The sequence below is a fragment of the Theropithecus gelada genome, chromosome 14 (genome assembly GCF_003255815.1).
Source record: "Theropithecus gelada isolate Dixy chromosome 14, Tgel_1.0, whole genome shotgun sequence".
Lineage (NCBI taxonomy): Eukaryota > Metazoa > Chordata > Mammalia > Primates > Cercopithecidae > Theropithecus > Theropithecus gelada.
Window position 1 is genome coordinate 84,673,214 of NC_037682.1, and position 13,521 is coordinate 84,686,734.

Here is a 13,521-nt window from a genome sequence, read left to right on the forward strand (position 1 = left end):
TCTTATCCTCCATCTTGGTATTTATCGTGGGGGGTGCTTGGTGGACCTAGAAAAATCAGAGACTGGCTATTTTTTGCAACCTCTTCTTTCCTTTTTAAAAATGTTTTTTGAGAAATGAAACATGGGCTGAGCCCTCTCTGATAGGCTATCAATCCCTACTTATATGTGACAGATTCTTGGATAAATAACATAATTTAGTTAAACAAAAAGTAAATACAAAAGAGAAATAAAATACGTATTAAAAAGAATCAAGATAAACTCATTAGCACTGGCAATCTGCCATTTCCCTCCATTAACCTCAATTAACCAAACAGACTGCAGACTCTGACATGACACAAAAAACATGGCTTTTTATGAACCTGTAACATTTTATGTTAAAAACCCATAGCAGTAATCATCACAGCACATAATTTGTTCTGAATTTGGAAACTTTTCCCCAAAATTTTTACAAGCCATAATATAAATGCTAAATGAATATTCCCATATGTATAGACCATTACCTGCTTTGGATGGTAGCACTTGTGTGTGTGTGCACACACTTACGGACACATTTCATTATTATATATTTATTTGATTGTGTTTACTATATATTATATATTTAATTATGTATTATTATTATTACAGTTTATTTAGTCAATAGACCAATATTTATTGATGCCCTTCATATACCAGGCCCTGTGCTAAGCACAAAAGATACAATGATTAGCCTGGGCTCTTAAAAGGTATTCCTTTAATGAATATTATATGAATAAAAATATGGTTGCCCTGGAGAAGCCACAGTCTATTGACAGAAAAAAAAATGTAAACAGAATACAAAATAATATAAAGGAATTGTTTATGAAGTCATCTGCTAAAGAGCAGAGGGAAAATACAAGGCTTCTTCCCTGACTTATACAGCATTTCTTCCAAGGAGTTATAGAGCAGTTATAAATAATACTAATCTCTCCTTTGTTTCCACTTATGTTTATATGGGAAAAATATTGTATGTTCCCCTTAGTGATGAAGAGATTATTTGCTCCTCCATAAAATGACTGCTATGTTACAGAGGAAGAAACTGAGGTGCACATTTTTAAAGACTTGCCCAAAGTTGTATTGGTAAATGATTAAGCACAAATTGTATCATTCTTATAAGAGATGGTACTTCCTCCCTGAGAACAGAAAGACAGTGAAATGCCACTGATTCAGACTCTGAGGAGCACACTATAGCAGTTGAAAATGTGTATTTCTAGAATATTTCAGGAAGCACACATTTACTGCTCTCAAATCAACACATAAGGTTAATGCTACTATTAGCATAGTGTTGCCAAACAAAAGACCTGCTTGGACGGATTCTAATGAATAGTTACATAGGCTGTTTGCAATTACAACATCAAAATGGTGGTTGTGAAAGTTGAAGTGCTCTGCAAATGGTTTATCTTGAGTACAATAAATATTCCCCTGAGACCTCTTCATCCTGTTAATTTACCTAGGTGGTGCAAAGGTAAACTTCAACCAGCTATGAAACTGTTACATATTCTCAGACAAGTGAAATGAAAACCAATGAGGTTTTACAATGTAAATATAAATTTAAGACAAAAGGAAAACTTTGAATTAAGTGAAAATTAACTGGAAAATGTGTGTGGTTTTTTTTAATAAAAAGCATTATCAGTCTTCTAACAGCATTCAAACTTTCCATATGAGTTATATTTTTTCTAGATTTTAAAAATTGAGTTTCAAAACATCACCTCTACCTAAGGGGTCTTGTATAAATTATAGAGCAAAGATGATCTTAAAGGATTGCATGCCTACAAAGCACACATGCATTTTCAAGACTTTGTACATTCTCTGAGTAGTTTGTACTTTATCCATCCTCCTGATTTTATCTGTCAGATGAAAACAGCTGTAGAAACAAATCATTTGCAGTGACATGATTTCTAAGGGAAGTGCAATGGCTGTTTTCACACTTCAAGTGTGTCAGGAATTACAGAACTTTAGAGTGTTCATCTGAACAAAAAGAAACTTCAACTTTTAGTTGCCTGGTTATTAAATTTTCAGACATTTTGGGAGTTGAATAATCCAGATACAATAAGGTTTTCGTTTTTAATATAGGCTAGAAATAGCACCCCAGGGCTATTAGGGTTTTTAATAAAAATAAAATATAATACACTGCTTTTTGTAGATACTGTGTCTCTTTTTAAATCACATCTAAGTACAAGCCACCGTGCCAAGCACCTCAGCTTTATTGTTTCTAACGAAGCCTATGAAGAACCTAGTACTGTCCCCATTTCAGAGATGATAAGACTGCCATCAGAGAAGTTATGTAAGTTTCCTTGTCCATACAGGTAAAAAAAAAAAAAAATAGCAGAGCCAGGTTTTAGACCCAAGTTTACCATTTTTGTTAAGCTTCTGTCCCACTAATCTTTTTTTTTTTTTTTTTTTTTTTTTTGAGACAGAGTCTCGCTCTGTCGCCCAGGCTGGAGTGCAGTGGCCGGATCTCGGCTTACTTCATGCTCCGCCTCCCGGGTTCCCGCCATTCTCCTGCCTCAGCCTCCCGAGTAGCTGGGACTACAGGCGCCCGCCACCTCGCCCGGCTAGTTTTTTGTATTTTTTAGTAGAAACCGGGTTTCACTGTGTTAGCCAGGATGGTCTTGATCTCCTGACCTCGTGATCCGCCCGTCTCGGCCTCCCAAAGTGCTTGTCCCATTAATCTTAAATGGAGATTGGACATTTTGACTTTTCACAACTTCTCTGTCAGATTCTTATTAAACATTAAAGGCCCGGTACAAATACAGCTCATTCCTTTATCTTTTCTAATTGTACAATTCAGCATAAATCTTTCCTCCTTAAGGACACTCAAAGTTGTCTAGGGTGTGTGTTAGATCTTGCTTTGTACTGTAGTGATTCTCCTACGTGTCTACCTCTCTCACTGGATTGTTAGTTTGATGAAAGAAAATATAGAGACTTATTCTTGTATCTTTTTTGTCTTTTGCCTTGTGTCCAAATGTGTTTTTGTGGGGAAGAGAAAGCATCTGTATAGAGGAGGTATTCCCCCTCTGCTAGGGAGATCTGGGTGGCCAGATGGGGCCAGGCAGTGTGTAACGCTATAGGCAGTAAAAGAAAGTATGCCTGAATGAAGAAGTGAAATTAGAGCTAATGGAAGCCAGTATAGTAAGGGAAGACAGGACTTCCTGTCTTCCTTGCTAGGCATGCCTAGCATGCCTCCGATCTAAAGTCAAAACAGGCTGGGCAAGGTGACTCACACGTGGAATCCCAGCACTTTGGGAGACCTTGAGGCCAGGAATTTGAGACCGGTCTGGGCAACATAGTGAGACCACATCTCTACCAAAAAAAAAAAAAAAATTAACTAGCTGGGGATGATGATGCACCAGTAGTCTCAGCTACTTGGGAGGCTGAGTGGGGAGTATTGCCTGAGCCCAGGAGTTTCAGCCTGCAGAGCTATGATCGTGCCACTGCACTCAGCCTGGGTGACACAGCGAGACCCTCTCTTTAAAAATTAATTAATTAATTAATAAGTAAAGTCCAAACAAATATGGTAACCACATAGTTTAGTCCTTTGGCGGAAGGATTCAGACCAGAACATCATAGAATTTAGATGATGGCATACAGGAGGCTGTTCCTGGTGCCTCTATTTTATTGTCCTTTAAATTATTTTATTTCATAAAGTTGAGTGTTGTTGATGTTAGAAAAACTAGCTATTTAGATAAGCCAATGAAAGTAATTACTATAACCCCATCATCCAGAAGATAACAACTAGATATACAGTGATTCTTCCCCCTAGCTGAATGTTAGAATCACCTAGGAGAATTTTTTTAAAATCCCTATGCCTAGGCTTCACCCCATGCTAAATAATTCATAACCTCTGGGTGTGGGACTCTGATGTGAGTATTTTTTAAAACTCCCCAGGTGATTCCAGGGCACAGCCAAGTTTGAAAACCAAAAATGATCTAGAGTCAGTCATCTTAAAATTCTTGTGCATACATTATCTAGGTTTGCGGGGAGCCTACAAGTCTGCGTTTCTAACCAGCTCCCAGGTAGCACTCATGATGCTAATGCATGCTATGCTTCAAGTAGCAAAAGTGTATATTATCCTCTCAATAAAATGTAACCATGCATGGACAAAGGGATTTTTTAAATCAGTAAGTCTTTGAACAGGTTACTTATACTGTGAGCCTCAGGTTCCTTATCTGTCAGATGACAGAGTTTGTATTAAATGTTTTAGAATTTTTGCTGCCCAAATGTTTAGATGGGAAGGAAACAAAGTTAAACCACTGAACACATATGATACTCCAGGCACTGTTCTTAGAGCTGATAATAAGAATATTATTATTTGGGCATGTAGTATGTGCCAGGAACCATGCTAAGCATTTTAATTATTTAATTTAATAAGCTTCATTATAGATGAGGAAGCTAAGTAACCTGCTCAAGGATATGCAGCTGCCTAGTGGTAGAACTGGGATGGGAAGCCAGGCAGTCTGATGCCAGAGCCTGAGTACTGCTAGCCAGTATACTACAATGCTTCCTGGGCTAGATAATCTCTAGGATCCATCTACATAGTGGAATTTAGATTGCCAGTCACTTATGCTTCTTTATTTTGATTATCCAATATTCAGAATTATGAAAAAAATCTTGGCAGAAAGCGAAAGGGGGAGAAGTGCGCCATATTGCACATCTGAGCATGCACATCAGTGGTATGTAAATAGCACCTAAAGATGGCATCGTTTCATACGACATCCTTCATATTGGTTTACCATCTGTGGCTTAATTTCTCTGAAGAAATCCAATATGGCATTCAAGGTTTAACTTAATAGCCTAGAGACTTCTTCAGGTCCATAAATGCATCCTCATCTAGGCAACATTGGAAGGCAGAACCAGAGGGCTCTGTGCAATTGGGAGGGCGAGCCATGGAGACTGGTGATGAGGAGAGGAATTGATGGAAGAACAGATGGGAGTGGGAAGTATCCAGGTATTCTGGTAAAATTAGGCATGTACACAGCATCTCTGGTTCTAACTGTATGAGTGTGTGCACATGCATGCATGCATGTGTGCATGACGATGGCAAGACCACTGGGTACAGGAGAGGATCATACAGAGGAGGAGGACTTTGGAAGTATTGTCTACCATACAACATCATCTTCACTACTCCTTCCCTCGTTGGCCCCACCTTACCTTTCACTCTGCTGACAAGTGGACTTGACTCAGATGCTTCTAATCAATCTAATATAGCAGTAGAGTTAGGAAGCAGGACTTGCCTGAACCTTAGAACCCTCCCTCCAGGCTGTGGGCAACTCCATCGGTCAACTAGGCCTGAAGAGAAGTTGCCAAGTCTGTGCCAGCCTCTACAATTTTCCTCTGCAAGATGGCTTGTTCCCTTTGCTACCTGTAGCGGTTACAGAATCCTGAATCCAAAGGGGAAAGTATTTCTGGCAGAAAAATACTGCCTGGGATTTCCTTGCTGCTAAGGCAGAATTCAGAAATGCCATCCATTGGCTTGCAAAGAAAGAAATGAAATGTGTCTATTACAGAAAACCAACAGCCATAAACCATGTTTGACCCACAGCATCTTCATACTTTGGTTTAAAATGTACCCTCACTTCTACAGTTTTAAAGCTTCTATTAGCTTCTCAGAAATCTCTATTTATAAAGAGAAGTCCAACTTGCAGGCTTAAGCTCCATGGGTGATTTCCCCTGTCAACTTTTCTTAAGAAAATTTAATAGCAGCACCACGTGCTCAATTGAGCAACTCCAAGTCTTTACACCTGATGAAACAACCCTTACTTAAGAAGCATGTCTCATGGGGGCAGTTTCCAGAATCCTTTTTTTAACCCCCTTATAACTGATGTTGTAGCTCTTGTATATATATTTTTTTCTTTCTGGTATTTTTTCTTCTCAGATAAATATCATCCAGTCTGAGAATACATATTACTTAGTTGTTTATTTTTTAAGGAAATGTGATACAATCTTCACTCCAACTTTAATTTTTCCTCTACTCCTGAAAGTTGAATTCACTATGCATGCATTTCATTTCTCTCCAAATTGAGTGCATAGCCTGATGTCCATATGTAAATACTGCAGGGAATATTTTAATGCTCCTTAATGGACTGAAGGGAAAGAGGTGGAAATAGGGGTTCTAGAAATCAGAATCTTATAGAAGACCTCATAGATGTGGGAATAACCAGTGTACGTACTTTCCTGTTTAAAAGCACATACTTATAGTTAACTGATATTTTTACTTTCCTCCTTTTGAGAAATGTGCATATGGATGTTTAATTTCATGTCATTTTTGTGGATAAATAAAAATTAGAACACAGCATGTATTGTTCCTGATTGGGTGACCCACCCAGGTCCTGCACTGCTGGGCTCAGGACCATTGAGAAGAATGTGTGCTCGGGGAATAAAGCAGGGAAGGAAGAAGACTAATGATCTTCTTGTAATATTCCTTATATTACTGTACATTCTTCACACTGAAAAGATGCATAGGACATTCCTAGATGAGGAAACTGAGGCCTAGAGAAGGAATCTTATTCCCTGTGATCTTATGACCAGTTACTGACAGAGCTGATTCTAGTACCCAGATCTCCTGGCCCCTAGACAGATGACTTTGCCAATGCCCCACATCTTCTGCTAGGGAGATAAAAGGGAAACACTGAAGAAGCTCCAGAGTTAGTTTTGTTTTTGGTTTAAGGGGTTTCATTTTTTTAAAGGCCGAGTCCTCTCTCTGTCACCCAGGCTGGAGTGCAGTGACGTACGTAATCATAGCTCAATGTAACCTCAAATTCCTAGGCTCAAGCCACCCTCCCACTTCAGCCTCCTAAGTAGCTGGAACTATAGGTGCCTGTCTAATTATTATTATTAAAGAGACAGGGTCTTACCATGTTACCCAGGCTGGTCTTATACTCCTGGCCTCAAGCAATCCTCCTGCCTTGGCCTGTCAAAGCATGAGGACACCACACCTGGCCAAGAGTTCCTGGGTTTGAATTGTGGTATAGTCATTGGTGACCTCAGGCAAGTTTATTTAACTGTTTCCTCCTACAAATGGAATCAAAATAATTCCAATTTCTCTGAAATTTCAGAGTTAGAGGAAAAATTAAAGTTGTGGTAAAGGCATGTATTAGGTTTGCTTTTTTAAAAAACGACTATGTGATGTATATTCTTAGACTATATGATATCTGACTATTGTGAGATAAAATGAGATTATGTATATGAACTGCTTAATGTAGTGCTTGGCACATATTCAGTACTCAATAAATATTGGATACAACTATATTATTATTTTCCTATTTTTCTCCCTAAATTAGGTAGAAATCAGGATGGGAGAGAACAATGGAATGGCCACAAATCCTTTGTGCGTAAGATTAAAGATTAAAAATATTTAATTGGCAGCTGAAATTTTTTTTAAAAAGGCTATCAGGAATTGCTCTAATGACCTCCAAAAACAGGAAAACATTAAAGTTATTCAAAGGATGGAGGAGAGCATTCAGACAGTTTTAACACCCATGCATTGGAACCATTATGGCCACTCTGTATAATAAAATGACATTGAGAGTTCTGGAAGACTACACCCACATCACCTTCATTCAGATAAATTTTGCTTGGTACCTACAATGTGCCAGTTTCTGTGTTAAACACCAGGAATACAACATAAATAAGATTTATTCACCACCTTTTTCCTTGTTTCCTATTAGGGAAGACTGACTCTTTGGCAAATAATTAGAGCAAAATGTTGTGTGCTGCAAAAGTAGTATTTTATTCAAAAAATTGAGGAGGCATTGATCCAGGTTGTGGGGTTAGTTGTGTTTAAAGACCCAAAGCCTTTGCCTTCTGCTACTGTAGTCTAGATGGAGATTCAGATGATAAATGAATTAATTACATGCAACATGCCAGGTAAGGAAAGGTCCGAGAGGGTTTCACATAGAAAGTAACAACTCAGCTGTCAGGAAGGATAGTGAACGGTTTACCAGATAGCTGGGTACAGACTTGAAGAAGTGAGAAGCATAGGAAATGGGATGTGAAAAACATAGAGGAAAGAATTAATTGTCGCTCACAGAGCTGATAATTCTAGTTGTATTTTTAAAACACCAAACCCAGCTTCCCGCAGTCTTGCAGAATTATGCTGAAACAGCTAAGACCCGCACTGCTTCAAGTAGCACTTGAAAACGTGAATGTCATGGCAGCAGATTACACAGCTGCGACCCAAGACACCCACAGGCAGAAAAATCAGGGAAAAGGTATCATCCTTAAAAGTATCACTTCTCTGACCACAACTGCTTAGAACATTTTGAGTTCTCTTTCAAACAGGCAGCCACATTTTCATGCTCAGGCTGTTTCTCAGAGAGAGAGGCCATTAGATTCTTCCGTCTCCATAACAAAAAATCAAAAGCAACCATTTTTAAGTAATTGCACAGTTCCAGCCATATGTCTCCCCCGCCCCCTTATTGAGTATCATTCACTTAGGACTGGCGTACTTCCCCTCCTAAATTGGAGGTTTGCATATGTAATTATATCAAATGATGTGTTTGTTTATATCTCCAAACCACATTCAAATGCTTGCCTATGATTTATCTTTGAAATTCAATTTCATCATGTCAGTCCCCAATTTACTGTGCCCAGTGTGTCTACAGTTACATGTGTAATGCACACACACCTCTGTTTGTATCGATTACAGAATGGGGTTGCCTTCCCCAGTGATGAGTCAGAGTGGTTGAGGAGGGAGGTTGCTCTGTTTTGTCTTGTTCTCTGTTCTCTCTATTTTGTCTTGTTCTCTATTGTCTTGTTGTCTTATTCTCTATTTGTTCCAAATGCATTCAGCTACAACAAAGTTATTACAAATGAAGAGGCAGCATTGGTCATTTTAACTAATTCCTCTGGGCCAGGAAGGATGGCTCACTGCATTTTTTTCTCACTGTAAAAAATGGCAGTGCTGCTGAGGTACCATAGCTCCTCATAAGAAGGTACTTTGAGCAGTAGGAAAGCTTTTACACCTGAGTGGTTTAGCTGACCCTGGCTTGATAACGAGATTTATTTTATCAAGATTTTGATAACAAGATGTATTTATTTATTTTCAACTGCAAATAACTACCAGTTGTTGCTGTAACTGTAAAATTTCAATGTTTCCATGTTCCAGATTCCTATGGACAAGCCCAATCAACTCTATTCATTTCAACCCTTCTTCATGCCTGAGGCCTAAACTAACTAACCCATTCATTCATTCATTCATTCATTTAAATATTTTTAAGAGCCTACCTTTTCCAAATATAAAAGACTTATTAAAACCTTAAAGGCCAAGTTTATGATTTTCTAGTGATTTTTCTAATAGCTTTATTAGTATATAATTTGCATGCAGTAAACTTCACCCATTTAAAGGATACAATTTAATTGTTTTCAGAATATTTACAGAATTATGCAACCATCACCATAGTCTGTAATTTTAGAGCATGTTTATCCCTTCAAAAAGAAACCTTGTACCGATTAGCAAACAGACACTCCCTATCCCCATACCACCTCATCTGATTTCCTACCGATTTCCACTTTTAACTTACATTTTATTTCTTGCCTTTTATTTCATATCTGTGAAAATAAAGGTGGTAGAAGCCAAGAGAACTGTAACCAGCGGAGGCTTTCCTGTGTCTTTTTACTCCAGAAACAGAAACTGCTTGTCTTCCTCACAGCTCCAAGTTCACTGTGTGTATGTTGTTTCAGACTTTTCAGGAAGCCTGTCTCTCTCTCTGTGGGCTGATCAATAGGTGAGAAACACATCCAGGTGAAGGTATGAAGGTGAAGAGGACCCTGCCGCTCTCCCAGTTACATGTGGGCATTGTGAAAACAAGTGAACGTCCTAAAAAATTGCCCTAAGAATCATCAGGAGAGGAAGCTGACCTCCCTCTTCCCTGTGCACAGCCACACCACAGTGGGCTATGGGCTGTGGCCATGTGACCCTGGGCAAGGAGCACCTGTGATGATAGTGAGTCCCCAGGGGAACAGAGGGCAAAGGGGCACTGGTCTTTTGTGGTTGAAAGAGCAGCAGGGTGAAGGCCAACAGCCCTTTGACTCATTTATAGCCTCAATATAACAAACATGTCTCATTCCTATTGTGGGCTCTAATAGAGGAGCCCCCACACAGGAGAGGGGAGGCTCCATGAAAGCTTCCCCTGACTTGTGAGAAGAGAGTTACTCCCCACCTTGAAAGAGCCTCTGTGACATATGACCTTGTCCAATAGAATGGCCCAGAAATGAAGGTGTCAGATGTGTGTGTTAGACATCCATATCAGTGTGACTCAGAGCGCTGTGCTGCCCTTTATTCGTCTCCTCACCTCCCCTGAGCAGGCACTCACAGGCTATCTCCATCACCCCACCCCACACCCACACACACTGAGCTCAATGTTCTAATCGAGATGCTAGAGCAGCTCAGTCTATTTCGTTCTTGGGCATGTCTGGTCAGAAGAAGTAAGGTCAATAAAAAGTCACAGTGGGATTCAGTGAAAGATAGTGGAATTGGATAGCACCTTTCTCTTAGAATAAGAGGACCATCACGGACCTCATCCTGAGAGATTCTGATAGAGTAAATGAGGGATGGAGCAGGGAGACAAAATCTATGTTTTTGATGTTTCCCTGGTGATTCTGATGGTCAGCTAAGGAAGGAAAGTCACTGATCTTCCTTGACCTTCCTGGTGGCAGTCTTTCCTCCTTAATCTCTGACAGTAGCTCTTCACATCCAAGAGTGCCTAGCGTTGCTCATTCACACAGAGGAACTCTGCAAACTTTATGAGTACACATGTCACACAAACTTTTCCCACCACAAATACACCCTCCACACACAAAACAATACCCTCTTAAACAAGCACATTCCAAGTCTGTAGCAAAACTGAAGAATAAAATACAGTGGATCTCTTCCAGAGCAACTTTTCATTAACTAAGCGTTAAAGAGTTCCTATTCTTTGTTCTAGGTGAGGAACTAGGTAGGTATCAGTTTCCGAATCAAAAGACAGGCCCTTCTCATGAAGTAACTCTGTCAATTTGTCTAGCGGGGAAATACAGACATGTGAACAAAGGATTCTAGTATAAGACAGAGATCAATAATGGAGAGCACCGGTTACATGAGGGCAGAGCAGATGGCCACCTAGCCCTGTTAAACAGGGTCAGCAAAGGCTAACATCTGAGCTAAAATTTAAAAATCTAGCTCAGTGTAGAAATGTACAGCTTGGGTGAATATAATAAATAATAGTTTATTGTACACTTCAAGATTGCTAATAAATTTCAAATGTCCTCACCACAAAAAAATGATAAGTATTGTAGGTGATGGATGTGTTAATTGACTTGATTTAATTATTTCACGTGGTATGCTTGAATCATAAGCTCATTTTCTACCATATATATATATATGTTTTCATATATTTCAATATATCTATATTTTCAATAAAAAAGATAAAGAAAAAAATCTGTGGGGCACATTCCAGAATGAATTCATGGAAAGTCAGATCATTTGTGCACTGGAAACACAGGTTTTCCTCCTGTGGGGAGTGTGGAGGTGGAGAGGAGGGGCTAGCTTATAAACAGCCGTGTTACTCTGAGTGGGATATTATTTTGAAGGCCGTGGGGAGGCATTTAATTTCCTGTGGTCTCTTCTTGGCTTTCTCTAAAATCTGTGTGCTCCCACCCACCACTTCTATATAAGACAGAAGCTTGAGGTCAAGAGCTCTTTCACAGCCCCTGGAAATACCTTTCCACATTGCACCTACCTCACCAGCACTGGGACAGGCTTTTCATATGATTTTTCTCTGTTCCTCCATTGTCCATCAGCGTACACCAGGAAAACAGCCCACCCCATATTCTCTTTAGGGACATCGTGGAATCAAGAAATGGAAAATAAATTTGACCTCCTAATTGCCATTTGACAAAAGGAATAATAAAACCTGCAAAAGACAAATTGGTGCAATAAGCTGAGAGGCCTTGAAGGTTTTGTCTTATCATTTTCTTTTCTTTGTGTTTATACTCAAAGGGGTGATTCACTTATGAGAAACACCATTGGAAGAAAAGATAGATATTTTTCATGTGGAACTTATTTTGTATAAAGATTCAAACACATAAAACAAAATGATAAAATTACAGTATGAGATCTTTGGTGTGTAAGTTATTAAATCTGAAATAATTATGTGTATAAGTAGCGATTACAGAAATAACCTTCTTTGTCAAGTATAGCAAAAATTATATGTGCATATAAAAGTTAAGTAAGAAAGTACTGTTTCATAGCCTGAATCTAATCAGCATAAACAACCTATTAATTGTTCAGGAACTCTAAAATCTTTAATGAGGTTTCTACTGTAGAATTTCAGTCATATGCACATGAATCATTGGAACTCTTCATTATCAGAAAAACAGAAGTTCTTTAGTGAGTTTTTACCTCCCCAAAGTAATTACAGTATGCCAACTGTGGTAGATAGGCTGAAACAATTTTTCAGGTTTTCTTTGTAAATTTTACTTTCTTTTAAGAATGATTCTTGAGACCCTTCTGATTGTCATGGGGGATTGGAAAGTTACAGTTCCACACCACTTTTGCTTTTCCTTTAACTGGACTTGTTTCCCCACACTCAGTAAGCTGTTTGCCCCAGATATTTAAAAGTCAAATATTCTCATTTCTACACAGGTCTGATTACAACAACTTCAAGGAAATTGGATCGAGAACAGCAGGCAGAACATTTTCTGGAGGTAAGCGCATAGAGGGAACTGGAATTCATTAAAACTGACTTTCACTAAACTTCTTTAACCTTCAACATAAACTACACCTTCAATATATTTGAACAGTGGATATCAAAGTGAATATATTTCTCTTGGGCTGCTATGTTCTGAATTTAGGGATTTCTAGTGCGTTCTTCTCAAGATGCTGCTGTGTGCTGAGCTAGGGTGGTAGAGCAGCCTTTGCCTTTTGCTGAAGACAATGGTGTATCATCATCTCTGCCTTGACTTCAGGCTCTCGTGTCAGTAATCAGAAAAGAAAGTTCAGGAGCAGAGCCCTGTGAGCCAATGGGGCCACAGATGTAAAAAGAGAAAGAGTGTAAGTGCACCATTTATGAGGAAGCTTTGCTTTCCTCTTTTCTTTTCTTGGGGAAAGAACTGAGAGAAAGCCGCTGGTTGAGTCACTGCCAGAGATGACTATTGCTGAAACCATAAAATGGACTCCTTTAATTCATTAAGACAGAAACTGCAGCAAAATAAACTCTAAAAGCGTTATTTCTGGAGAGAGAATAAAAAGCTATGAGATGAGAAAATAAATACGAAAGAGCTTTGCAGAATGTTCTTTCTTTAAGTATCGAGTGTCTTTATTGGGATGCTTGAAGCCTGGGTAGTTTGTATGATACCATGATTTAATTGTGACGGTGTGATATGAAACAGATGACAATGCTTAGGAACTCAAGGCTTTGTTAAGGTTTTATAATGTGTCTACGCTTCTAAAATAATATTTTATTTCCTAAGAATCACTTTCTGGAATCCACCACCCCTCCTAACATACATACAAACACACATACACAC

The 13,521-nt window shown here is 38.9% G+C and overlaps 1 protein-coding gene across 2 annotated transcripts in view; it reads left to right on the forward strand.

Moving 5' to 3' along the window:
- Positions 1–13,521, forward strand: part of FAT3 (FAT atypical cadherin 3) — a 558,548-nt gene that overhangs the window by 344,137 nt on the left and 200,890 nt on the right. For both annotated transcript variants that reach the window (XM_025356611.1, XM_025356610.1), the window contains exon 3: positions 12,638–12,699. In XM_025356611.1, coding sequence (XP_025212396.1) covers positions 12,638–12,699 — 62 coding nt within the window. The remainder of the gene's footprint in view (positions 1–12,637; positions 12,700–13,521) is intronic.